Source organism: Chlorocebus sabaeus, chromosome 1 (genome assembly GCF_047675955.1).
Source record: "Chlorocebus sabaeus isolate Y175 chromosome 1, mChlSab1.0.hap1, whole genome shotgun sequence".
Taxonomy (NCBI): domain Eukaryota; kingdom Metazoa; phylum Chordata; class Mammalia; order Primates; family Cercopithecidae; genus Chlorocebus; species Chlorocebus sabaeus.
Window position 1 is genome coordinate 83,082,489 of NC_132904.1, and position 26,761 is coordinate 83,109,249.

Sequence of the window (26,761 nt, forward strand, 5' to 3'; positions counted from 1 at the left end):
GCCAGGCTGGTCTCAAACTCTTGACCTCAGGTGATCTGCCTGCCTTGGCCTCCCAGAGTGCTACGATTACAGGTGGGAGCCACCAAACACAGCCACAGACATTTTCAAAGGGTCCTAGGGACCCCAAAAAGTATGGCTTGCCAGGCCACACTTTGAGGACTGTTCCTCTAGCAGATTGTTGCTTTGTGGAAATGTGGCCCAAGTGGTATCAAATCTTCTAATTTTTCTAATTTTAGTATATGTGCTACCAAAGTGAGTACAATCTTCTGATTTTTCAAAAGAATCAGAGATCCTGACTTTAATGTGAAATCTATTGGTTGTTAAATGTTGACTTTTGTTGAAACAAAAAATGCTAATTAGGCCTAACAAAACATACCAATGGGTGAACACTGGCTTGTGGATGTCTGTTTTCTATGTATGGCCTACAGGATTGCATATCAACTTCTAGCCTAATATTCACATGCTTTCTCATTTCTATAGACTCATCCCCCACTGTGCCCTACATAGACCCCTTCTTTGGGCAAAATTATCTATTCATGTTCTTTTTTTTTCTTTGAGGTGGGGTCTTGCTCTGTCACCCAGGGAGGAGTGCAGTGACACAGTCTTGGCTCACTGCAGCCTCAACCTCCTGGGCTCAGGTGATCCTCCCACTTCAGCCTCTTGAGTAGCTAGGACCACAGGTGTGCACCACCATGCCTGGCTAATTTTTGTACTTTTTGTAGAGACAGGGTTTTGCCATGTTGCCTAGGCTGGTTTTGAATCCTGAGCTCAAATGATCTGCCCACCTTGACCTCCCAAAGTGCTGGGATTACAGGCGTGAGCCACTATGCTTGGCCTATTCATGCTCTTCTAACATGCCTGCCCTTCCCCAATTTCATCTTTTGTTCATTTTTCTTTCCTGCAGCCTGAACTGTCCTTCCTTTTATTTCAATCTATCTCCATCCTACTCACCTTTTAGTACCCTTTTCACATCTCACTTCCTCCAGGAAAACTTACCACTGAATTCTGGAGTGGCTTCTCTCCTCTGAACATGTCAGATCCTTAAAGACTACAACATTTGGCTGGGCACAGTGGCTCACGCCTGTAATCCTAGCACTTTGGCAGGCTGAGGTGGGTGGATTACCTGAGATCAGGAGTTTGAAGCCAGCCTGGCCAACATGGCGAAACCCCGTCTCTACTACAAATTAAAAAAAAAATAAAAAGTTTAAAAAAAAAGTTAGTTGGGAGTAGTGGCATGCACCTGTTATCCCAGCTACTCAGGAGGCTGAGATGGGAGAATTGCTTGAACCTGGGAGGCAGAAGTTACAATGAGCTGAGATTGGGTTACTGCATTCCAGCCTGGTGACAGAGTAAGACTCCATCTCAAAAAAAAAAAAAAAAAAAAGATGGTAACATTTATTTTTGACTTATACATTTTGCATCGTTGTCCCAAGTTGTTATTTAGTAAATGTGTATTACAAAGCACTTAGCACTGTTAGCACATAAGATGACCTCCAAATGGAAGCTCGCACTTTTTTGTTTATATCTTATTTTTCTCTTCAACCATATCTACTGAAAGATCTTTACAGGCAAAATGTCTAAATCTACAGATATCAAAGTTGTAAAACTGCCACTGTTCATTTTTCATAAGAAATGTTAACTAAACTAACATGTCTCCTGGTCGTGTTATATCCAGCCCATTTCTTGCATTTATGTTAGTTGCCCCTTTTTGTCCTCTAAATACTTAGCACAGTGCTTTCTTTGCAAATAAACAGCAAAAACATTTTTTTACATCACAATAGAACAAGGGGTGACTATTTAAAGATAAGAGAGTGTATCTTATATGAAATTTCCCTTGGTAAAAACTACACAGTTAGTGGTTTGAGAGTTGAAAGGAAACTCGTCTTCATTCATTCTTTATTCTACAGATATCTCATCACCCAAGAGACCTCGAGATAGACAAGCTTTGTTCCCTGCCAAAGTGACAAATGTCAGCTTGCTGGAAAAGGACCGAAGTGAGAGTGGTGAGAAGATTATGACCTCTGAAAGGTAATGCACTGACTTTTTTTTTTTTTTCTGTTGCACTTTACTAATTTTTGAGTCATTGCTTGATGCAGGGAACTGTAATTGTTCATTAATTTATTTATCTAGTGTTCTTGACAGCTTTCTACATGCAACATGATGGGAATAATAAAGGTGACCAAGGCTCACCATCTAGTGGGGAAGTCAGACATATGCAGAGGGATAAATTATGATTCAGAAGAATATATGTTATGACACAGGCGGAAACAAAATAGCACAGAGTATTTTGTAGATTTGGGCTTCCCAAATCTACAAAACTTTCCTGTTTTCTGAGTGCTTGGGTATTATGATGTGACACAGTGTTATATTTACATCAAATTGGAAAGTAGTTTTGCCAAACATAGCCGGCACTCCATTAGTTCTCAATAAACATTACTTGAATGAATGAGTGTATTACAATTTATCATGGTCGTTTTCTTCTTGTGATGGTATGTCAAAAGATTTCTATAATATTTTATCCTTGTCTCTTTGAGTAGGATACTTTTTAAGACCTCAAATCAGTCAACCATATTTAACCATGCTCATTCATTGTTTACTGAGCACCTATGTACTTTGCATTGTGCCACCAACCTTTAATTTATTAATGTGTCAAAATTTATCAGCTATCATATGTGCAATTTATGTACTTTGTGGATTACTAAAGTCATGTTTAAAACTCTAGAAATGCTTGTTTTGGATAATATCACTGTTATGAAAGATAATTGAGAATTAGATGTATAGTCCTTTAATTCAATACAACAAACATTGAGTATTACCATGTGCCAGGTACTATTCTAGGCACTGAAGATTCAGTTACAGACATATTAACCTACTTTTATAAAACTTACAGTCTTGTAGGAAGACTGAAATTAAAAAAACAGTGCATGCGATGAAGATAACAAAAGTATAGAGGCTGCAAAAGGAGAGAGTAATTGTTGGAAGTTGTTGGTAAAGGTTTCCTATAGAAGTTGACCCAAAAATGTTTGTTTCCTGTAGAAGTTAACCAAAAAATAGGCCAGGTGCAGTGGCTCATGCCTGTAATCCCAGCACTATGGGAGGCCGAGGCGGGCGGATCACGAGGTCAGGAGATCGAGACCATCCTGGCTAATACGGTGAAACCCCCTCTCTACTAAAAATACAAAAAATTAGTTGGGTGTGGTGGCGGGCACCTGTATTCCCAGCTACTTGGGAGGCTGAGGCAGGAGAATGGCGTGAACCTGGGAGGCAGAGCTTGCAGTGAGCCGAGACTGCGCCACTGCACTCCAGCCTGGGCGACAGAGCAAGACTCCGTCTCAAAAAAAAAAAAAAAAAGTTAACCAAAAAATATTTTTTGTGCGATTACTAAAACAATACATGTTTATCATAGAAATTTTGAGGAAACCAAAAAAGCAAGAGTTACAAAAAATCACCCATAATCCCTCTACATAGAGGAAACTTTGTATTAACCTTATGGTACATGTCGTTTATTTCAATGCATATACAATATATACAGATACTTACACTTGGAATATACATACTTTTTAAATAAAATTAGATCATATTATATGAATTTTTGTTACATTTAATAAGTGGTGATTTCCCCATGATATTAAATATTCCAAAACCTTAACAAATAATTGCACATCATCTTAATGAAAGATTAAACCTTTTGTTTAACCAATCTGCTATTGGATATTTAGATGGCTTCCAGTTTTTAAGTACTATAAATAATGTTGTGAAAATATAATTAAACATAATTCCTTGCATACATCTGGATATTCCATAGGATAAAAACTTTAAATTTCAGAGATAAGAGGTGAGTCCATTTTCATGCCTTTGATACACATTGCCAATTATCTTCTTCATGATTGTAGCAAATTATCCTCTCAGCAACAGTAATATGACACATGACAGAGTGCTATCTTTTCTACAGTTTTGCTAATACTTTAGCAAAGTGAAATGATGGTATTCATTATTGTTTTTAACCTGTGTTTGTTTGACTTCTAGTGGGTTTTTTCTTGTTTTGTTTTTGAGACAGCATCTCACTCTGTCACCAAGGCTAAAGAACAGTGGCATGATCATGGCTCACTGCAGCTCAACCTGCTGGGCTCAAGTGATTTTACTGCCTCAGACCCCCAAGTAGCTGGGACTATATAGGTGTACACCACCACACCAGCTAATTTTTTTGATTTTTTTTTTTTTTTTGAAGAGATGGGGGTCTTAGTATGTTGTGTAGGCTGGTCTAGAACTCCTGGCCTCAAGCAATTCTCCCACTTAGGTCTCTCAAAGTGCTGGGATTACAGGCGTGAGCCACCACACCTGGCCTGCATTTATTTTTACCTTGTTTCTTAGCCATTTGTAGTTCTTTTACAAATTTCCTGCTTGAATCCTGTGTCCTTTTTCAGCTGGGAGCTTTAATTTTTCTTAAAAACAAGTTGTATTTCCTATAAAGAGAACTTCATATATCATAGGTATGCATAGTTTTCTGATGTGTATGTTTTAAACATTTTCCTAATTCTTTTTTTCTTTTTAATTTTGTTTCTGCACCATTTAGTGTACAGAAGTTTAAAATATATCTTTTCTAATCTACCAACCTGTCCAAGTCCCCAAACACCATGTTTAGGAATGTCAGTCCATAATTACATTTTCATTTTGAAGAAAAATATTCTTTTAGAAGAGTAAAGAATGATCTAGAGGGATAAGATTAGCAGCAGGGGAAGAGGTGTAATAAAATGGAAAAGTGTAGCACAATTTAGCAGATCAAGGCAGTAGTCTAGGCAATCTGTTTCCAACAAATGACCCTAAGGCCTCAGAGGGCCTTAAGAGCACATCAGAAACTGAGAGTGAGGTCATATGGGTGGGACTCTGGGCTCTATGTCCTCACTTCCACTGGAGGATGTGTGCTGCTTTTCTGTTTTATATATTGGGGTTTGAGTAAGATTTGTTTAAACTAAGAAGGATAGTACTTTCATTGTTTAACAGTTGAGTATAACTCATCTAGGGAAAGGTAATAAGGGTATGAAACAAAGATCAGATGGAAAGCTTTAGCTTTGACTGTTGGGGATTAGTTAAGGGAGGTTAAGGAGGAGATGTCAAAGATGACCCCAGATTTTGGCTTAGGTAACTGGGAGAAGATGGCATTATTCAAAATAGTGACTACTATAGGAAGTGCAAATTTGGCTGGTGCTGAAGGGCATGTAGTGGTTAGTGATTCTGTAAAATTTTCACTCCAAGTTAGAGGATTAAAAAAAATACAAGTGAATTGTCTTGGATCGTAAGAATCCAGATTGAGACATATTTCTTATTGCTTCCTCATGTCAGCTGCATCTGACAGGTTATTTAAATCAAACTTTTAGGGACTCAGCATTCGCCCAACCCCAGATTTTGAGGCCTAAGAGAAGTTATTAAAAAATAAAGGGTTCTGCATCTAGTAATATGGTGTTCTAAATAATCTGAAAAGGTCCTCTACTGAGAGCCAAATCTAGTCCACCACGTTTTTATAAATAGTTTCACCGAAACACTGCTATGCCCCTCCATTTGCATATTATCTGCACCTGCTACTTGCGTCAGGGACTGTGTGGCCCTCAAAGCCTAAAATATTCACTCTCTGGCCCTTTTCATAAAAAGTTTGCCAACCCCTGCTCCAAAGGATCTTATTTTCATCTCAGGCTCCTGACTTCTGACAGATAGAGTTGGGCTAAAAATGAGGTCAGAATCCAAAATTATAAAGACCACGTGGAAATAAGCTGCCACATAATGAGAGCCATCAGAAACAAAAGATGGAAGAATTGAGCTCTCAAGGATTTTGCATCCTGACCATTATAAAATACAGAATATAGAATAAGATGTTTAAAATCTTTACATGAATTAAAAGAATGGAAAGTATGAACAAGTTATAAGAAATTAGAAAACACGACAAGTGAGGTCAGAGTCGAGCATTTGCATTTTGGAATTGCAGTAAGGGAGTATAGACTTATACAATACTTAATTCATTGTTTATTCAGAAGACTCAAGTTTTATTACTTTTTCCAAATGAATAGAGGTTTTTAGTAGGGGCACTTTCTCATTTTATGCTGTGGTTCATTTAGTGTCAGTTATTTGGTACTTTGTAATTTGCTGAACCTTCTTTTCTAGCTTGAATACTTTTACGGTAATTGTTTTATGTATACTTGAAGACACTGTATACTACTATTCCTTAGACGTAAATTTCTAGATATTTAGATATTAGCTAAACCTTGTTAAAATAAGTTATTAAAAGCTTTAAAATCCTTACTTTTTTTTTGAGAGAGAGATTAAAAATCTTTAACCATGATGGTATATTTTTCAGTAATTATGTCAATTTTTGCTTCTTAAGCAATATTAAATTCTACACGTCCGATTTTTTGGTAGATAGTTCCTTTTATCATTATGAAATATTTTCCTTTGTCTCTACTAAAATCTTTTGCCTTCATTTCTGTAGTACATAATTAACAATGCAACATTGGATTAGTATTTTACCTGGAATAGCCTTTTAATGCCATTTTAAGAATTTTTGTGTGTGTTTTATTATTTCATGTGTGTCCCTACTAAATAGCTTATATTTGGATGTTTTAAAACTCAATCTAGACTTTAATTTCAGTTGTAATTATTGGTATATTTGAACCTATCTTTACTGTCTTATTTTGTATTTTCTATTTACTGTGCATTTAACTTCATTATTACCCTTTTTCTGTTGGGCTGATCACATTTCTTTAGTATGCTTTGAATTTCCTTTGACCACATTTCTTCAGTATGCTTTCAATTTCCTTCAAACTGCATCCCTTTCCAAACCTGTATTTTTGTTGTCTAGAACTTTTGTTCCAAATTAGTTTTAAGTGTTAAAAAATTTGTATTATTTTATGGTCAATGATTAGTTTGGATTTGCCAACATGTTTACCAATTTCTTTGGTCACCATCATTTCCTTTTTTTTCTTTTTCTTTTTTTTTCTTCCTTTTTATTTTTCTTCCCAGGCTGGAGCACAGTGGCGCGATCTTGGCTCACTGCAACCTCTGCCTCCCGCACTCAACCAATTCTCCTGCCTCAGCCTCCTGAGTAGTTGGATTACAGGCGTGCACCACCATGTCTCGTTATTTTTGTATTTTTAGTAGAGACAGGGTTTCACCATGTTGGCCAAGCTGGTCTCGAGCTCCTGACCTCAAGTGATCCTCCTGCCGTGGCCTCCCAAAGTGCTGGGATTACAGGCGTGGGCCACCACGCCTGGCCTGTTTCTTATATCCCTGTCCTTCCTCCTGGGTTCGTTTTTCTTCTTGAAAAAGTATATCCTGTAATGGTTCCCTGTCTTTTCAGTACACTTCTTCTTTGTATTGCTTAAAATGATTCTTACTGTGTTATCGCTCTTGAATGCTGATTCTTGGTTCACAGTTATTTTCCTTTAGCATTTTAATGATATTGCTTCATTTTCTCCTGACAGTTGTCCTGATGCAACGTCTGAGTCAATCTGGTTGTCATTCTTTCTTGTAGCTTTTAAGAATTTTTCTTATTTCTTGATGTTCTGCATGACTGGTCTTAGGAGTCATGACTTTCTGGAAAATTCTTATCTATTATTTTCTAGAATATTGTTCTTTGCCATTTCCTTTATCCTAAAAATTCAGCACTCCTATTCAATGCATGTTTGAGCGTCTGAATCTGTTCTCTATTTCTCTACTTTTAAATGGTTTCATTCTTGGCCTGGTGAGGTGGCTCACGCCTGTAATACCAGCACTTTGGGAGGCCAAGGTGGGCAGACTATGAGGTCAGGAGTCCGAGACCAGTCTGACCAACATGGTGAAGCCCCGTGTCTACTAAAAATACAAAAATTAGGTGAGTGTGGTGGTATGCACCTGTAATCCCAGCTACTCCAGAGGCTGAGGCAGGAGAATCGCTTGAACTTGGGAGGCAGAGTTTGCAGTGAGCTGAGATCGCGCCATTGTACTTCAGCCTGGGTGACAGAGCGAGACTCTGTCTCAAAAATTAAAATAAAATAAATAAAGTTAAAAAATAAATATTTTCATTCTTCGAGCTGCTTTTTAAGTGGTAATATCAGTCCTATTTTCTAATGAATACTAGTATTAATATTAATACCCCTAATTCATGTTCCTCTACCACAATGACCACAGACACCTTCCAACTGAAGGACTGCACTGGTTTGTTTGCTTGGAATGTCTTTTCCATCAGATACCTACACCGTTGTTCCCTTACTTCCTTCAGGTATTTACTCATATGTCACTTCCTTGGTAAGAACTTCCCTGGCCATTTTCTTTACAGTTTAACACTCCATTCCTCCAGCATTGCAAGGCATTTATCATCATGGAACATACTATAGAGTTCACTTATTTATCTTGTCACTGGGCTCTCTATCTCCATCAGAATGTTAATTCCATGAGGACAGGGACTTTTCTATGTGTGTATTTTGTTCTTCATTGCTTCTCCTGTGCTTAGAGCAGTGTACATGGTAAGCACTCAATACATTTCTGTGGAATGAATAAATTTCATCACCATTTCACACAATTGGTAACTGCGATTTTGTAAGATTACACAGCTGGTCTGATGTCAGTCATCTTGTAAGCAAGAAAGCTGGGATTCAAACCCACCTTTATCTGACACAAATTCAGATTCTGTGGTACATATTCTTAACCTCTACACATACAGCTGTTCTGAACTAAACCACTGAGATATTTTTCTTCATCTTATACTTGGCCTCTATAATTATTATTGCTCTTGAGGTCAGACTGTATTAAACATTAATTAATGATGCATTGTTTTTACAGCTTATCATCTCCAAGTTGTGTGAAACATGACAGTGACATGAAGCCCCAAACATCTCCAGCTTGTCAGGATCATGATAAGGCAGGACAGGTACAGTGTTTCCAAACAAATAAGCCCCATCAAAATCTTATACTGATTTTTGTTTCTCAAAGAGAGTTCTGGGAATCTCTTGCTTAATTATATGAGTATGGCTGAAGTACTTAAGTACTCAGGCTCAAAACTGAACTGTGATAAATCTATCTACTAGTCAAGATGCACTGGTAAACAAAAAAAGAATTGAGAAATCCCTTTCTAAGTTTCAGCTGCTTCTGATGAAGTGTGAGTTCATAAATACTTCTGATGAAGTGCAAGTTCAGAAGATCCTTTAGAGTATTTCTGGGGTCCACTCTGCAAATCTCATTTTGCTGTCACTAATATACCCATTAATAACAGGTTTCTTGATATACCTAGCCTTTGGAGAGCTTGTGAAGGGAATGTGAAAGCAAAAAGGTAAAATGTAAAAACTTATTTGTCCTGAAATTTGGGATTGTAGGAAATGTGCTATGTATGTTTGCAACGAGCACAACGAAATTCCCCATTGTACTACAGTGAGGAAAGGAGGAGAGAGATAGAAGATGAGAGACTCATACAGCAGTATCAGATGTTGAAAGATCAGGAGGCTCTCTTCAGACACCAGGTAGTCCGACACCTTGATCAGTCTTTAATATGGGGCAGTAGAACATGATTATATAATGTAATTTATTATTATTTTTTATTGGCACAGGGTCTCACTCTGTCACCCAGGTTGAAATGCAGTGGCACAACCTCCGCTCACTGCAGCCTCGACCTACTTGGGCTCAGGTGATCCTTCTACCTCAGCCTCCAGATTAGTTGGGACTACAGGCACATGTCACTACACCTGGCTAATTTATGTATTTTTTGTAGAGATGGAGTTGCACCATGTTGTCCAGGGTGGTCTCCAACTCCTGGGTTCAAGCATTCCTCCTGCCTCTGCCTCCCAAAGTGCTGGGATTACAGGCATGACCCACTGAGCCCAGCTTATAATGTAATTTAAAAATGTTCCATCATATGTCTGTACTGTGTGACATATCTAATCATGTATTTACTGTTAGACTAAAACTTGTGTTGACGTTTTCACTAATAATAGACAACAATCAGATGAATATCCATGTAGTCGAATGTTTGCACATATCACTGATTTTCTTTAACCTAAGGTCTGAATTTTAAAGGTGAAATTATTGGATTTATGTTTCTTTATTTCTGATAAAATACAACTCTGGTGAAGGCTTTTACCCTTCATATTCATGTCTTATTTCAAGCAAAGACAGAAAGGCACTTTTACACTTGCTGTATCCAGATTTATGTGGTGTTTAATAATTGACCCTACTGACTGCCCTTTCCTGCATTTGTGATGAGTTCTTCCATTCCTTAGATCCCTCGAGTGGTACCTAAAGGCCAAGAATAGGAAATAAAATACCTTTCCCAATCTACTTTTATAAATCTATAGAGATATCAGAAAGTACCATTGCCTCCAAAAGGCAGGTTTCTACCATGGCTGGATTATTTTAATGTAATAGAATTAAAATTTTTCAAGGCTCCACTTCAATATGTAATTAAAAATTTAATTTAAAACTTTTTTATATATATAGCTGAAAAGTCTGGCTACTAGAGAACAGAATCAGAAAAATGCTGCCTATAATCTTGGAGTTGCTGAAGCTATAAGAAGCCACAAGAATGAGAAACCAGAATTTTATGTAAGTCTTTTTAAAATTTCTATTGCTAACACTTGGCCCATTGTGAGTCTTTGGATCCACTCCCTGTGTTGCAGGTTGTGCCTTTTTTTTTTTTTTTTTGAGACGGAGTCTTGCTCCATCACCCAGGCTGGAGTGCAATGGTGCAGTCTCGGCTCACTGCAACCTCTGCCTCCCAGGTTCAAACCATTCTCCTGCCTCAGCCTCTCGAGTAGCTGGGATTATAGGTGCCTGCCACCATGCCCCGCTAACTTTTGTATTTTTAGTAGAGACAGGGTTTCACCATGTTGGCCAGGCTGGTCTTCAACTCCTGGTCTCATGATCTGCCTGTCTTGGCTTCCCAAAGTGCTGGGATTACAAGTGTGAGCCACCGTGCCCAGCCGGTTGTGCCATTTTTTTTAAGCAGTGGAGTTGAAAAGTGGGTGGTGCAGTTTGAAGCTTTCTTCTAGGGCAGGCCTTGTCCGGTGTCTATAGCCACACCACTCATATTCACTGTACTGTTCCCACTAGTCACTGCAGGTCTTGTTAATTATGGTAATTCTCAACCAGGATGTGGGATGGGTGGAGAGGAGGGAGCAATATACTACTAAAGTCCAGCCCAAGGACCCAAGAGAACCAGCACTATCAGCATCGCCTGGGAGCTTGCTGGAAATGCTGAATCTAGAGCCCCACCCCAGACTCCCTGAATGGGCATCTATGGTGGAATAAGATCCCCAGGTGATTTGTATTTGCATTAATGTTTGGGAAACCCAGATTCAGATGGTGGTGAGCCAACTGCTTCACTGCTTGATTTAATGTTTTCAATCATCATGTGCCTACCTTTATTTCTGCCTGAATCTTTCTCTTTATATACCACCATCTAGGCAGTCGACACTCTGGACGTAAATCTAATAAAATATAATTCATTTATTCATCATCAAACATTTATTGAATTCCTCCATGCCGGCCACTGTGCTGGTGTCTAGGAATTCAAGGTTCCCTCTTCTGAAGAGGTCTCTAGTGGGAGAGACAGACACTTAAAGAGACAACTGTGTGATATAACCAATGTGATGATAAATCTCTGAAAAAGGGCACTATATGAGCAAAAGAAGAGATTCATTAACTTAGACCAGAGATTTGGGAAGACTTTCTGGTGTACAAGAGTTAGGTAGAGAAACCAAGGGAGGAAGAGCATTCCAGGCAGGGAAGCAGGAAAGGAAGGAGAGAGAGAGCATGGGACTTCTGAAATTTAGGCATGATCGTTCTCTCTTCTTACGTATAAGCTCCAGATTATATTTATCACTGCTGTGTATCTCTTCTTTGATATATCTATACACATCTTAAATTTAAAAAGACCCAAACAGAACTTTTGATTCCCTCCTTAACTTGTTCCTTTCTGTCTTCTCATGTAAATGGTATCACGCACCAGCCATTTTGCACAAACGTGTTATCTAGTCATGATCTCAGCATTCCTTTCTCTGTTCCTGACATCCGATCATTTGCAAGTCCAGTTGCCTTTACCTCCAAAATGTATCCAATATCTGTCCAAATGTCTTCGTCTTTAATGTTGCCACACTGAAAGTGCTACTAAGCCACACTGTTATGCTCAACTTCTGCAATACTTCCCTTAGATTCACTGCTTGCATTCTTGCTCTCCTATAATTTATTCTCCACACAGCAGCCAAAGTGATACTATAATATTGTTAACCAAAACATACTATTCTCCCATTGAAAACCTCCACTGGCCTCCCATTGAGTTAAAATGAAATTTAGACTCCTCACCTTCAACTGTCAAATTCTACACGCTTTGACCCCTGCCTTCCTCTTGGTCACTATGCCTTCTCCTTTCCCTTCATCACTATGCCTTCTCCTTTCCCTTCGTCACTATGCCTCAGCCACAGAGACTTTTTCCCTGCTCACTGAACATGTGTAGCTTGTTTCCATCTAGTGTCTTTGCACTAATGTTCCTTCTGTATGGAACACAAGTCTCCCTGATATTTACAGTGAGGGTGATTCATCTTCTCCATGGAAAAGCCTTCCCTTAATAACCAGTTTAGCTCTTTTCCCACCCAGCCACTTGCTATCATAAGGGCTTCCTAGCACTTAGCACTATCTTAAATGACCCGATGTACCGTTTCTTGTTCCTTGTCTGTCTCCTGCACCAGCATGCAGGCTTGATGAGTGTGAGGATCTCTGTTGTTGCTCACTGTTGGATCACCAGGGTCTAGAATGTCCAGGCCCACAGTAGGTATTCAGTTTGCCCTCTTTCCAGTTCCTCTCTGTCCTTGCATGATTTTGCATGCACTCAGAATTCCTTCTTCCTTCCATCTGGATGTTGTAAATGCTAACTCACAACCTACTCCATGGAGTCCTTTTTCCTCTGTCTCAGCAATAGGATTCCAGTTGAAATTGACCTAATTGTCCCACAGACAGGTTTTTTTGTTTATTTTTGTTTTTATTTTAAATAAACGTAGAAATTGACCCTTTTGGTCTTAAAGCTTGAAACTTAAGGTTTGTCTTATCTGAGTTTCTTCCTCGGGAAAAAACCACTAGGTCTTCCAAAAAGAATTGAAACTCACCAGATGATTGCATTCAGACAATGAGCCAGGCCCCTCCACTAACTATGATTGCTTCCTTATCCCTCCCGAATTCTGATTTTCCCATACATAGTTTCAATTCTTCCCTGCTATATAAACCCCTACTTTTAGTTGGTCAAGGAGATGGATTTGAGACTGATCTCTCATCTTCTTGGCTACAACACCCAAGTAAAGCCTTCTTCCTGGGCAATAATCATTGTCTCAGTGACTGGCTTTCTGTGCGGTGAGGACCTAGACCAAACCCCTGGTGTTTTGGTAACACAGTCAGCTCAGCTCAGCTTTATCCTTGAACACACTCATATGATTCTGTGGGTTACCTCAACACTAGCTGGTCAGTGTGTTGAGGGCTGGGCAAATATTATAAATTAAGAAATATTTTCTGTTTGACTTTAGTCTTCTGAATTATTAACCTTGTTTTTTTGGTATTCTAGCATAAATGAATTGCTTCTCTTTCATTCTAGAAGTCCTTCCTATTTGACAAACGGCCACTCAGTCCTGCGTTTAATGCTCTTAAGCAAGAGGAATATTCCCGGAGTCTTCTGAAACAAATGGATAACAGACAGGAAAACGAAATAAAGCAAAGACAATACAGAGAGTTGATGGATCGCCTGGAACAAGTGCAACTCACAGAGGAGTAAGTCCAGCTACACACACTCTGAAAGATGGATTTGGAATTTTCATGTGGTTACTTTCCATGTAGGATTGAATCAGCATTGGTAGTTTCATTAGCACACTGTAACCAACTGAGCAGACTAACCCAGTTAGCAGCCAGTACTGAAATGGGAAAAGTTCTCTTATCCCCCTCGCAGGGCGCTCAATGGGGGTGTGGCTTGCTTCTTCAGTGCCCTGCTGCTCAAACCTCTAGGAGAGCATACAGATGGGCAGGCTATGAGGCTCTGGCCACACAGCGGCATCTAGGGGTGAATGTTTACAGCTCCTGAAGCCCCAGCGGGCATGTGTTACAGAGGGCTCTTTTAGTTTAGCCGTCTGTAGGGGGCTTGTGTTAGCGCAATTAGACCCCTGTCTTATTGCAAGGAGAGGGCTTTCTGTATCCGAGGGTTCTTGCCTTGATATACCAGAAGAATCGGATGACACGTGGGCTTGGAGAAGGAGTGCAAGGTTTTACTGAGTGGAAGTAGCTTTCAACAGATGGATGAGCCAGAAAGGAGATGGTTTTCCCCTGGGGTCGGGCTGCTGTGCGGCCCGGGTTCCCCTCCAACCACTTCAGCCAAACTCCACGTTATTCTGCTGGTTGACGGCCTGCTGGCGTGCCAGTGCCTATTGGTGTGCTCTGGACATCCTCTCAACGTCCAGCCACTTGTGTGTTCCTCTGCTGATGTGTTTCTCTTGACGTCCAGCCGCTTGTGTGCCTGCCTGCTAGGGTCTCAGGGGTTTTTAGAGGCACAGGATGGGGGTGTGGCAGACCAGGGTGGTCTTGAGAAATGCAACATTTAGGCAGGAAAACAAAAATGCCTGTCCTCATCTAGGTCCATGGGCACAGGTGGAACCCTAGCCAGGGACCATGTCCTAGGGTGGAGTCCTAGCCAGGGACCATGCCGTTCCCCCACTTCCATATCATTTAAAGGGACCATGCTCTTCCCTTCCCAGCACTTCCCTTCTGTATCAGTACCATAATTTTTTATTACAAAAATGAAAAAGCTGTCATAGTTATCATTATAGTAGTGATGGTCAATCTGTAATTACTATAATACAGAGCATAATTTTGTATTGTTTTTGCAATCGCCAATATCAGTAGATGAAGAAAGGGACTCATCTTGAGCAGCTGTTCCTAGCTATTAGATGTTCAAATGACCTCATGGCAAAGCTGAGGTTTTATTATAATTATGTAGGGGTGTCCCATGGAACCTGAGGGCAGGAATGTACAGGGAACATAGGAAGGACTAAAAAGCCACGTAAAGCAGTTTTCCCTCTGCTTACATACACAACCCCTTAGTTGACATTGTCTGTGTTCCAGCTCAAACTTGGAGAATGGTACTCTCAATTCCACATTTTCAGGAAAGAGCATCTGATTGGTCCAGATTGGGCTATCTTGAGGCCTGGGATAGGGTCAGGGACATGGAGTTTATATATGCCTAAGGGGGCCCACATTTTTGCTGCTGAGATTGGGAGAACAACTGTGGAGGCTGTTATAGTGTGAACAGAAACTCCTAAAATAAATAAGAGGAAAGCTTCCATGATGAAAAAATGTATTTCAATAAAATGTATATATTCCATTATACTCACTTGAAAGATCGTATATGAGTTCTTTAGAAGTTACATATAATAGAACCATAATTTTTAATAGGATAGGTAACTTAAGAGATTTCAAAATAGATCAGTTTATAGAATGAATAGTCACTTCCTGCTTTCTTATCTAGATTTTTAAAATAACTGGTGGGTGTGGGAAGAGGTGGAGTGGTGGTGATGTGTCTGCTGTTTTAGTAGTAAGCCATTTGGACAATATGGTCAGTCACCTGTCTATACCTGTCCTGTCCTGTGTTCAACACACTGTTCACTAGCCTATGGAGTTTTTGTTTTGGTTTGGTTTGGTTTTTTGGGGGTTTTTTTTTGCTGGAGTCTCGCTCTGTTGCCCAGGCTGGAGTGTAGTGGTGTGATTATGGCTTACTGCAACCTCCACCTCCCAGGTTCATGCAATTCTCCTGCCTTAGCCTCCTGAGTAGCTGGGATTACAGGCACCCACCACCACCCCCGGCTAATTTTTGTATTTTTAGTAGAGACCGGGTTTCACCATGTTGGCCAGGTTGGTCTCGGACTCCCGACCTCAAGTGATCTGCCCACTGCAGCCTCCCAAAGTGCTGGGATTACACACATGAGCCACTGTGCCCGGCTGCCTATGGATTTGAGTTACTCTTTTCTTTCTTAAAATGAAAGCTACCAGAATAAAACATCCATTTTTATTTACCAGACTCTTATTCCTATTTAATATTTATTAAACCTGTTTTGATGATGTTAATCCGTATTACTAAAGACTGCAAAACTGTGGTCCATCTTCTCCTGTTCTTAACTGCCAGACTTGCTGTGCAAAGAGCGAAATTTTTAAAAGATAAGATGGAAGAAACACAGTGTTACAAGAGAGCTTTGGATGCACAGGTAAGGGGACAAATATTACTGTTTTTAAAATTATGCATTGCTTCAATAACATCCTAAAATATGTATAAGTTGTTATATTTTTATGTGTTGTGCATTTGGTAGTTTTTGTGCCCCACATTCCTTCCTGTAAGACACTGGTATTTTACCACATTACAGGGTTGTGCATAAAGTGTATTCCCTGATAGAATGATTATGTGCATTATGTGTATCTCTGCATTATGTGTATCTTTGTTTAAGATAAAGAACAAACCCTCCCGGCTGCCGCCCTTTGAGCCAGACTCCTCTGAGCCCATCTTTGGTAAGAATGAGGGTGAACTGATAGTGGAAAAGCAAAAGCGAGAACAAAATTACATGAAACACCAGCTGGAGGCAGCTGCTAACCACAAGAGGAAAGCCATCCTGCATCAACTAGTGGACCAGAGGCGGGATTTGCAAATGCTTCAGAGGACACAAAGAGAGTAAGGAGACCCCTGATCTTTCTCCCTCCACCTTTCCTCACTTATTCCGCCTCCTGTCTCTCTCTTTCTCCACCCTGTCCCTGCCCCTCATCTTTCTCATACAATAGTGGAGAAGTAAGAATAGTAATAATAATAGCTAACACATTGAGGAGTTATTTGTGTGAGACATTGTTTTAAACTTCTTACATGCTTCATCTTGTTTTATCCTAATTCCTTATCTGAAGAAAAAGTTACTAAGTAAAATTTTAAAAACCTCTCTTGACACTTTAGTGTTTTCCAAAGTGGTTGTACTACTTTACATTCCCAACCAATAGTGTATGAGAATTCCAGTCCTCCCCGTCATTCCCAGCACTTGGGGTAATCAGTCTTTATTTTATTTTATTTTATTGATTGAGACAGGGTTTTGCTCTGTCACCCAGACTGGAGTGCAGTGGCATGATCATGGCTCACTGCAGCCTCAACATCCTGGACTCAAGCAGTTCTCCCACCTCAGCCTCTGGAGTATCTGGGACTACAGGCGAGTGCCACCATGCCCAGCTAATTTTTAACCTTTTTGGGGAGACAGGGTCTCACTATGTTGCCCAGGCTGGTCTTGAACTTCTGGGTTCAAGCAATCCTCCTGCCTCAGCTTACCAAAGTGTTGGGATTACAGGTGTGAGCCACAGCACCCAGCCCAATCAGTCTTTTTAATTTTAGCTGTTCTAATAGGTGTATAGTGGTGTCTCATGCTTTAATTTACATTTCTTTAATGACTAGTGATGTTGAATATCATTTCATATGCCTATTTGCCATCCGTGTATCTTCTTTGGTTAAGGGTATAAAGTATCAATCCAAATCTTTTGCTTATTTTATAAACTCTTTTCTCATTGTTGAGTTTTGAAAGTTCTTTATATATTCTGTGTACAAGTCCTTTATCTGATATATTTGTAAAGCCTAAACATGCCTGAAAGGAAGATGTCTTTCCCACTGATTTTTTTAAAAAAATGTAATCCCTTAGGTAAGCATTCAGCTCCTCTTTAGCTTCTGTTTTATAACAGCAGAACCACCATCACTTGTCCCATAGTGGGAAGCAAAGTGTGCTTTCCATAGCCAGATATGGGACCCTCTGTATTTGTTGCTAAGACTATTGCTACTTCCTCTTCTGCTTCTGTTAGCTTCTCTAGTTATTTCCTAAGCTTGGAATCAGGAGGGTTAAACTCTGTCACTTTTAAGTTGTATGACTTGGGCCATATCACATGTAAGGTCTCTGAGCCTTATTGTCCTCATATGAGAAAGAAGAATAATCACATCTGCCCCTCCTATCCTTACTGGGAGAATTAGATGAGATTATGTATGTGAGAGTATTTGCGGAAACTGTACAAATCCCTATTTCTGTATTGGTCAGATCTTGTTTTCTGTTTACATATTCTTTACTGGTTATTGCAGATTCTCTCACTTCCCTTATCTTTTCCAACTCCCTTCCCTGGTCCCTCTCTGGTTCATCTCAACATGTGATCTTAGATTCTCTTGTGACAAATAGAAGGCCACTTTCTTTCAAAGGGGATAATTTAGTCAGAGTGATCCAGACAGGACTCTAAGCTATTTATACTTGTTTTTTTTCTTTTTGCTCTTATTTTCAAAAATAACAATTCATTCTCATTAAAAGAAATCAACTGAAGACTAGCTGGGCACGATGGCTCACGCCTGTAATCCTACCACTTTGGGAGACCAAGGCAGGCAGATCACTTGAGCCCAGGAGTTTGAGAACAGCCTAGGCAACATGGTGAAACTCCGTCGTTACTAAAAATACAAAAATTAGCTGGGCATGGTGGTGCGTGCCTGTAATCCCAGCTATTCGGGTGGCTGAGGCACAAGAATGCTTGAACCTGGGAGGCAGAGGTTGCAGTGAGCTGAGATTGCGCCATGGCACTTCAGCCTGGGCGAGAGATTGCCTCAAAAAAAAAAAAAAAAAAAAAAAAAAAAAAAAAGGCTAATAATCTCCCCTACTAAGTAGCCAATATATATGTGCATATTGCTTAAATAGGAAATGTTTAAAAATTTTTTTGTAAAAAAATAATTAAAAAATAGGATACATATTAACCTTCATTATTTTTTACAAAAAAAATTTAAACAATTTTTCCTATTTAAGCAATATGCACACATATTTTTCCTTCCACTTTTGTAAATGAAATAGTCTATGAGATCTTTTCTATTACTCTGCAAACTAATCTTTCTTTAACCTAACAATGTCATATACAAGTCAGTACATATATATAAGAATCATCTTCTTTAATAGCAGCATATTATCTATAATATAGATGTATAACAATTTAACTTTTGCATTATTGATGAACATTCACTTTGTTTCCAGATATTTTGCTATTACAACAATTCTGAATTAAACATCTTTAATATAGTGGTTCTTGTTTCTATCAGATAAATTCCCAAAAGTGGGGCTGCTGGGTCAAGTGTATGGTACATTTAATTTTCCTTTTTTTTGAGACAGAGGCTCAATCTGTCACCCAGGCTGCAATCTTGGCTCACTGAAACCTCTGCCTCCTCGGTTCGGGTAATTCTCATGCCCCAGTCTCACAGTAGCTGGGACTAGAGGCACACGCCACCACTCCTGGCTAATATATGATACATTTGAAATATTACCAGAAACTGACAGTTAAATTGCTAAGAAGGCAAAGCAACTTGTTTCTCAGCAATGTTGTGAGAATGCCAGTTGTCCCCCACATAATCTCTGCCTCATTTTCTTACTTTCTAGGCATTTAAAATGCTTTTAACCTATCGTTTAAAAAATAACATAATAATGGCCAACAAGCAAATGAAAAATGATTAACAACATGAATTATTATGAAAGTGCAAACCAAAATCACAGTGAGATACTATGTCACATCCATCAGGATAGCTACTATGAAAAAAAAATAACAAGCGTTGGTGAGAAGTAGAAACCTTTGTGTACTGTTAGTGTGAACATAAAATGGTACAGTTGCTATGGAAAACAGTATGGTGGTTCCTCAAAAAATTAAAAATAGAACTACTACATCATCCAGTAATTCCCCTTCTGGCTATGTATTCAAAAAAATTGAAAGCTGATCTCAAAAGTTATCTGTACAGCCATGTTCATAGCAGTACTTTTTATAACAGCCAAGAAGTAGAAGCATTCCAAGTGTCCATGGACAGATGAATGGATAAACAAAATGTAGTGTGTGTATATATACACACTGTACAATGGAATTGTTATTCACTCTTAAAAAGGAAGAAAGTTCTAACACATGCTACACTGTGGATGAACCTCAAGGTCATTATGTTAAGTGAAATAAACCAGTCACAAAAAGACAAAATACTGTATGACTCCACTTATATGAGTTATCCAGAGAAGTAAAAATCACAGAAACAGAAAGCAGAATGGTGGTTGCCAAGGGCTAGAGGAGGCAGAAATGGGGAGCTGTTTAATGGTATAGTTTCGGTTTTGTAGTGTGGAAGCGTTCTGGAGATTGGTTGCATAACATGAATGTACTTAACACTAAGTAACTGTACACTTGAAAATGGTTAAGATAGTAAATTTTGTTATGCGTTTTTTGAAAACCACAATAAAAAAATCTACAAAAAGAAAAATAACTTATGAAAAAAGTAATAGGTATTCTTCAGTCATTGAGCTCCAACTATGTGACAGGCACTGGCACTTCCTGTGTATCATTTGGTCTTTATAATAACCACACAATAGCTGCTCAATCAATGCTTGTTAGATGAAAAGGTGTGCCGTTTTAGGAAAAAGTGAGACAGTAGAGAGGACATTAACTGATTTTTATTGAAGGATCCTGACACCCAGAGGCTGATGCTACCTGTAACACAAAGCCCTTCAAAGCAGGCTACATCAACAGTTACATTTTGTGAAGCTCCTTCTAGATTTCAATGAGAACTGACAGTAAACCTTTCAGTTTGGCAAGAAATAGACACATAATCTGAACCAGGCTTAAGGTGATTCACAACAGTAGTGATGGAGTGTTTGGAGACCAGTGATAGAAACACAACACTGGGAATATCTCCCTATGAAGAGAGAGATTATACTGCAGTCACTTCTTTGATGACATGGCCTTCACCAAACATTCCTGTTGTTTTTTTTTTCCTTGCCTTCTTCACAATGTTAATATTTTCTCTATTTGCTTTTCCATTGCTTAGTCACTTATGTTTATTTTCTCTTTTTGTAGACTTTCATTTGTATACCTATCTATTTTGCCTTGTAAAATGTCTGCAGTGACTGGTAGGCTGAGTACTGGCAGCTTAGAGGCTGGACTAAAAGGAAAGAAACAGAGTATAGGAAATTCATTTGGGATGATTCTTCAGATAAGTTACATTAGCCTCAAAGGAAATTAATAGTTTTACAGGCTGAAGTTGTTAATTGAAAAAAGGTTTCAATCCTATTAAATCAAACCAGGATTGAAGATGAAAGACCTCTGACCCATAAATTATTTGAGAGCTAGGAATTTCAGTATGCTTTTACAGTGTTCACACTTTTTAGTATATTTCAGAGTAGTGAACAAAACCAGAAGGTTTTTCTGTTTAACATAAAAGGAATGGGGCTCCCAAAGTTGGTGCATGCTCTTACCAAGTATTATGGAGTCAGGCTGTTCTTTTCTCTCCAGGCATGTGGCAGACAGAGCCGCTGAGCTGGAGCGAGTAAATAGAATCAACCAATGCTTACAGGAGGACTGGGAAAGGAGTGCTGCGATGAAGAAGCAGCGAGACCTGGAGGAGAAGGCTTTTGAACGGTAATGCCTGATTGGAACCCCAAAATTCTCCTGCTTCTTGTGGGACGGCAATGGGTTTCAAGTGGAACTCCACTTGATTAGTAGTGGCTGCCTAGAGAACTCTGTGAAGAAAGCAAGTCTGTATTCCATGGGAAATACTGCTGTGATTGATTAGAAATGTCTGTTATAGACATGGGATTGAAGAATGCTGCATTGTATGCTAGGTATTTACTAACCCTGCTCTAATATTTGTCTCTGCTTAGGGTGGCTTTATTTGCTTTTTGTGGAGAGTGAAGATTTTCTTTGGAAATAACTATTTGGAAGTAGGGGGAGTGAGTTTCCAATCTGAACATTTTCAAGGCTTAGGGAATGGTTATTTAAGAGCAGGGCCAGGGGTCATAAGATTGGCAATTGGAAAAGTAAGATGCCTATTATGGAGCCAACCAAGAGCATCTTTCTGAAATTATTATATGCCTGACCTCTCCTCAGCTTAACTATTCACATCACTGCTGTTGTACTACACCTTGAAAACAAAATTAAAATACGAATGTAAGGTATGATTTTATAGCATGTTAAAAATGTGATGAAACAGATCAAGTCTATACAACCAAATTATTAAAACCCAAATATACCAAAATAATAGTTTAAATTGACAATTATCAATTAATTTTTAATCATGGATAAAATCTGTAGAATGGATCTTGATCTGTAACTCTCCTTTTCCTTTTAGGTTTTCTTGTAAAGCATTTCTCACCCATCTTTCTAATGAGTAGAACCCATATTTTGTGACAATGAAAGTATGAGTGATGATGTGGAAAATAGGATCCAAAGGAGAAGTGGAGTCATTTGGCTTAGAGAAAAGGAGAGGAAAGGGCAGTTGGGGATTTCAAGCTATTTTCTCAATGATCTGGGAAGGCAGGTAAAAGTCAGTGAGATTAATGCTAGGAAGATTTCAGTTGTGTTTGGGAAGGGTGCTTGGCCAACATGGTGATAAAGGATTGAGGAGACCCAGAAAATAATGTTGAGTGGCAGGCTAACAAATCTACTCCAGGTATATCGTGAAGCAGACTTGTCTGAGGACCTAGGCCAAGTGTGGACAGATACTTGAGCAGGCAGCAGTAGGAAGAGGGAATTGGTTGGTATTAAAAGAAAATAAAGCAAAAGTAAAACCAAAGTCCATATGCATGCAGTTAGCACATGACACTCTGTTCCAGCCAGGTAGCTCTTCCCCTGCTCACTTCCAAGGTAGTTTATTCTTTTTTTTTTCAAGACTGCCCTTGATAATCCTTCTTAAACAGAATTCTGGCTGGATGCCATGACTCATGCCTGTAATCCCAGCACTTTGGAAGGCTGACGCGGATGGACTGCTAGAGTTCAGAAGTGTGAGACTAGCCTGAGCAAATATGGTGAAACCCTGTCTCTACCAAAAATACAAAAATTAGCTTGGTGTGGTAGTACACACCTGGCATTCCAGCTACTCAGGAGGCTGAGGTGGGTGGATCGCTGGAGCCCAGGAAGTCGAGGCTGCAGTGAGCTGTGATTGACCCACTGCATTCCAGCCTGGTGACAGAGGGAGACCCAGTCTCAAAAAAAAAAAAAAAAGAAAAGGAAAATCCACTATGGAGAAATTTTGATGGGGTAGAAGAGCACATGAGGGACTGTCTTTCATAATGAAGAAAAACTATCAAAGGGGAAAATCAGTTACTACTGCCTGTTTATCTCTGCTTTTAGTTGCTTTCGTCTTCCTCTTTGTCTCTACTCCCTCTCCTGCCCTTAATTCTCCAGAGGCTTCTGGCCTCCTGGGATATTTCGTTGTAAGTCCACTTAACTCTCTGCTGTTGTTAGCTGATAACCAGCAACTTAATGGTTGATCTTCCTCTCAAACACTGTCTCCTGGGAGCTCAGCAGGCAGAGGTATAATCCACATGGCAAAACAGTCAATACAGAGGCTTTGGAGCCACTGTCGGCTGGCTGTGTGACCTTCAGCAAGTTCTCTGTGGGCTTGGGTGGCTGAGGCTGGGAGGGGTAGAGTCAGACTGCTGTGAAGGCACAAGTTGGGGCTTTTTATTAAGTGGAGAATGACAAGCCAGCAGAGGTTTGGAAGCAGGGGATGTCAGGAGGGGGTGAACTGCCACATGGCAAGCAGGGAACACAAAGTGTTACTTTTCTTTTGTGTACCTCCTGCCATACCAGCTTCCAAGTTGGGCCTCTAGAGGCTCCAGAAACCTGCTAATCTGCATTTGCTCTCCTCTCCTCAGGGCTTCAGACAAGCTGTTTCTCCTAGACCAGTGTGAGAAGTATCGGCGCTGCAAGCAGTGCCAGAGACGCACCTCCAATGTGGGCGAGAGCAACCTGTGGCCCCTGAACAAGTTTCTGCCAGGCTCCCGGTTGCTTGTGTAAAACTCAAAGTTTGGATCTGTGTTTCCTGGGGAAAGTTTTTATCTTTTACATGTTTGGGGGTGATTGTGAAACTGCATATTTTTACCTCAGAGAAAAAAATCATTGTTTAGGTTTGGTGCTTTCATTAGATTGCTTGTTAAGCCCTTATTGAATTCACTCCTGCCTTTCTCCCACCTCCACTTATTTCCTATACTCGTCTCTGATGGCAGTGAAGGTGTCTAAATGGTCCTGAGGGCTAGAACCTGCTGCACAGGGGCTGGGAAGGGGACCCAGATTCATTATGGCTGCTGGGGTACTGCTGACCCAGCCCTGCTGCTGCTCCATGACTTTGTGTACAAAACTTTTTTCGTCTGTAATGAATAGTGGCAGTAATAAATATTTTCTAAGTGCCCGACTGTGCACGACAATTCATAATGGTACATTTTACCCCTCTCCCCTCCCCCAACCCTAGACTTTTCCAGAGGGGTATATGTGTGAACATCACAGAGATGGGTTTGACTATTTACCTAGGAGGCCAGAAAAATGCTCCCTGAGTTTTCTCATTGATGACATACCTGGGACTTTAGTGGGGCCTCCCAAGATATCATTCCCTTGTCCAGCTATTTCCATGCCCTTGGAATAACTGTGCACTGTGAGGTGAGTCTCCCACTACTTCACTTCATTCTTGAGCTGTAGGTGCTGTTCAAGAGGACTCATCTCCCTGTCAGAGGACTGACTTTCAGTTAAGGTATGGCTGTTCTCAACTAAAAACTTTCTTCATTTATCTGCGTACTTTCTTCTCTCCCTGCCCTGTCCGACTAATTGAGGTAAAATAGAGTGAAGTCTAGATTTCTGAAATACAAAAGCTAAGAAGGAAGTCTCTTAGACTATTTGTTTTCTGCCTGCCACATCTCTCCCTTGGGAAATGAGGGAAAGTTTATGTGGGAAGATGTTTGTGAATATTTAAACTTTCATTTTGCCCTACTACAAATACAAAATAGGAATGTGTTGAGCCCTGAAAAGTTACGGAGAAAATATTCACTCAAGCTGATACTGGACAAATTTTGTTGCTAATGTTATCTTTTTCTACGAAAACAAGCATACCTGCTGATGATCACAATTTTTTGGAACCTCTTCTCTAATCTTTCTCCATTTCTGCCTTTCATTTCCTCAACAAATCATTCTATGGAGGGCCAATCTGTAGGGAGACCCCATGAAACTATTGCTATGGAATAAAAGATGAAATGCTCCTGATTATTGTAAATACAAAGTTGCATGTAGGATTGTGTAAAGACAATGCCAGGTTGGACTGCCAGAATAAGCCAACAGTGGGTGACGTACTTCCCCCTGCAGAGAGCCTACGAATGAACGTGCAGTCAGGGAGGTTTCACATCACCAAGATTCCTATCCCAGAAAAGCAGATGTTCACACCTCTGGGAATGGAACGCGACCCTTGTGGAGAGCCTATAAACAGGTTCATGAGGGGCACCTGTTCATATGGATAAGATAGGGTTATAAACGCCCTCATCTTGCCATGGCTCTTCTGGGTCTCTTTAGGGTCAAGGCACACTCCCTTCTGAGAATTTCTGTTCTAACCAGTTGTCTAGCTTCACATCCTGTTTCTATGGATTGTTTGTAACCAGCTTTTGCTCAACTGTTACTGCTGATTAATATCTTGCTAATCATAGGTTATGGAAAGACTGTGTTTCTGTTTTAAGGCTGTGTTAGAAATTACTGATGCACACACTATATTGTAAATTCTTATCTCTGTATACTGTACTTCTGCATACAGATGTTATGTTAAAGAATTACTTCATCCCCATGTGACCATCTCACTTCATAATCCAATGACCCTAAATCCCTCACTAACCTACCCCCGCCCTCATTAAACTTAATAATAAATGCTGGCATATCCACTGCATTGGCGGCATCGCGGGACCAGAAGGCAGTGACCCCTGTGGACCCAGCTTTCACTACCTTGCGTGTGTCTATTATTTCTCAACCTGTCAATCCACCTGGGAACAAAGAGCCCCTTTGCATTGCAGACTGCTGGCCAGATCCCGCAATACCAATCATCATTAACCAATATTTAAAACAACAGGCTTTCCCCAACACGGCCTGACCTGCCTGAATCTATATCTGCTGCACCCTTGAAGTAATTTGTCTCTAATATATAATAAATTACTATAATAGTGTTATACTAATATATTTTTTAAAAATATAGAATGCTGGCTGGGGGCAGTGGCACACGCCTGTAATCCCAGCACTTTGGGAGGCCGAGGTGGGTGGATCATGAGGTCAAAAGATTGAGACCGTCCTGGCCAACATGGTGAAACCCTGTCTCTACTAAAAATACAAACATTAGCTGGGTGTGGTGGCACGTGCCTGTAGTCCCAGCTACTCGGGAGGCTGAGGCAGGAGAATCACTTGAACCCAGAGGTGGAGGTTGCAGTGAGCTGAGATCACACTACCACATTGCAGCCTGGTGACAAAGTGAGACTCCGTCTCAAAAAAAAAAAAAAAAAGTAGAATTCCTTGTTAAAGAAAAATAAGTTAATTTTGGTATATTCAGGTGAGCAGATTTAACTTCATAGACCTTTTTACTGGAGGAATTGAATTTATAATTTACTGTCATGGGTAGCAGTCAGTACTACAGTCAGACCCTTAAAAATTGTTTTTAAAAATTATATATTGACAAATTATAGTTGTATATATTTACGGGGTATAAAGTGATATTGTGATTTTTGAATACAATGTGGAATGATTAAATCAAGTGAATTAAAATGTCCATCACCTTAAATATTTAACTTTTTGTGATAAGAATATTTGAAATTTATTCTTTTAGAGACATTGACACGTAAAGTGCTCATTATATTCACCACACTGTGCAACAGATCTCAAAAAGATATCAAACTTGGCTGGGCGTGGTGGCTCACACCTGTAAACT

The 26,761-nt window shown here is 39.8% G+C and overlaps 1 protein-coding gene across 3 annotated transcripts in view; it reads left to right on the plus strand.

The window, feature by feature from the left end:
* The window catches only part of CCDC81 (coiled-coil domain containing 81), an 84,997-nt gene extending 58,528 nt beyond the window's left edge, over nt 1-26,469 (plus strand). Inside the window, exons 7-15 of one of the 3 annotated variants that reach the window (XM_038005376.2) lie at nt 1,908-2,028; nt 8,806-8,893; nt 9,336-9,479; nt 10,453-10,557; nt 13,592-13,764; nt 16,163-16,241; nt 16,479-16,699; nt 21,331-21,456; nt 23,694-25,875. In XM_038005376.2, coding sequence (XP_037861304.2) covers nt 1,908-2,028; nt 8,806-8,893; nt 9,336-9,479; nt 10,453-10,557; nt 13,592-13,764; nt 16,163-16,241; nt 16,479-16,699; nt 21,331-21,456; nt 23,694-23,835 — 1,199 coding nt within the window. In that variant the 3' untranslated portion in view covers nt 23,836-25,875. Of the gene's footprint in view, nt 1-1,907; nt 2,029-8,805; nt 8,894-9,335; nt 9,480-10,452; nt 10,558-13,591; nt 13,765-16,162; nt 16,242-16,478; nt 16,700-21,330; nt 21,457-23,693 lie in introns of all 3 variants that reach the window. The other 2 variants (XM_008020436.3, XM_008020437.3) reach the window with 2 other exon arrangements.
* The last annotated feature ends 292 nt before the right edge of the window (nt 26,470-26,761 follow it).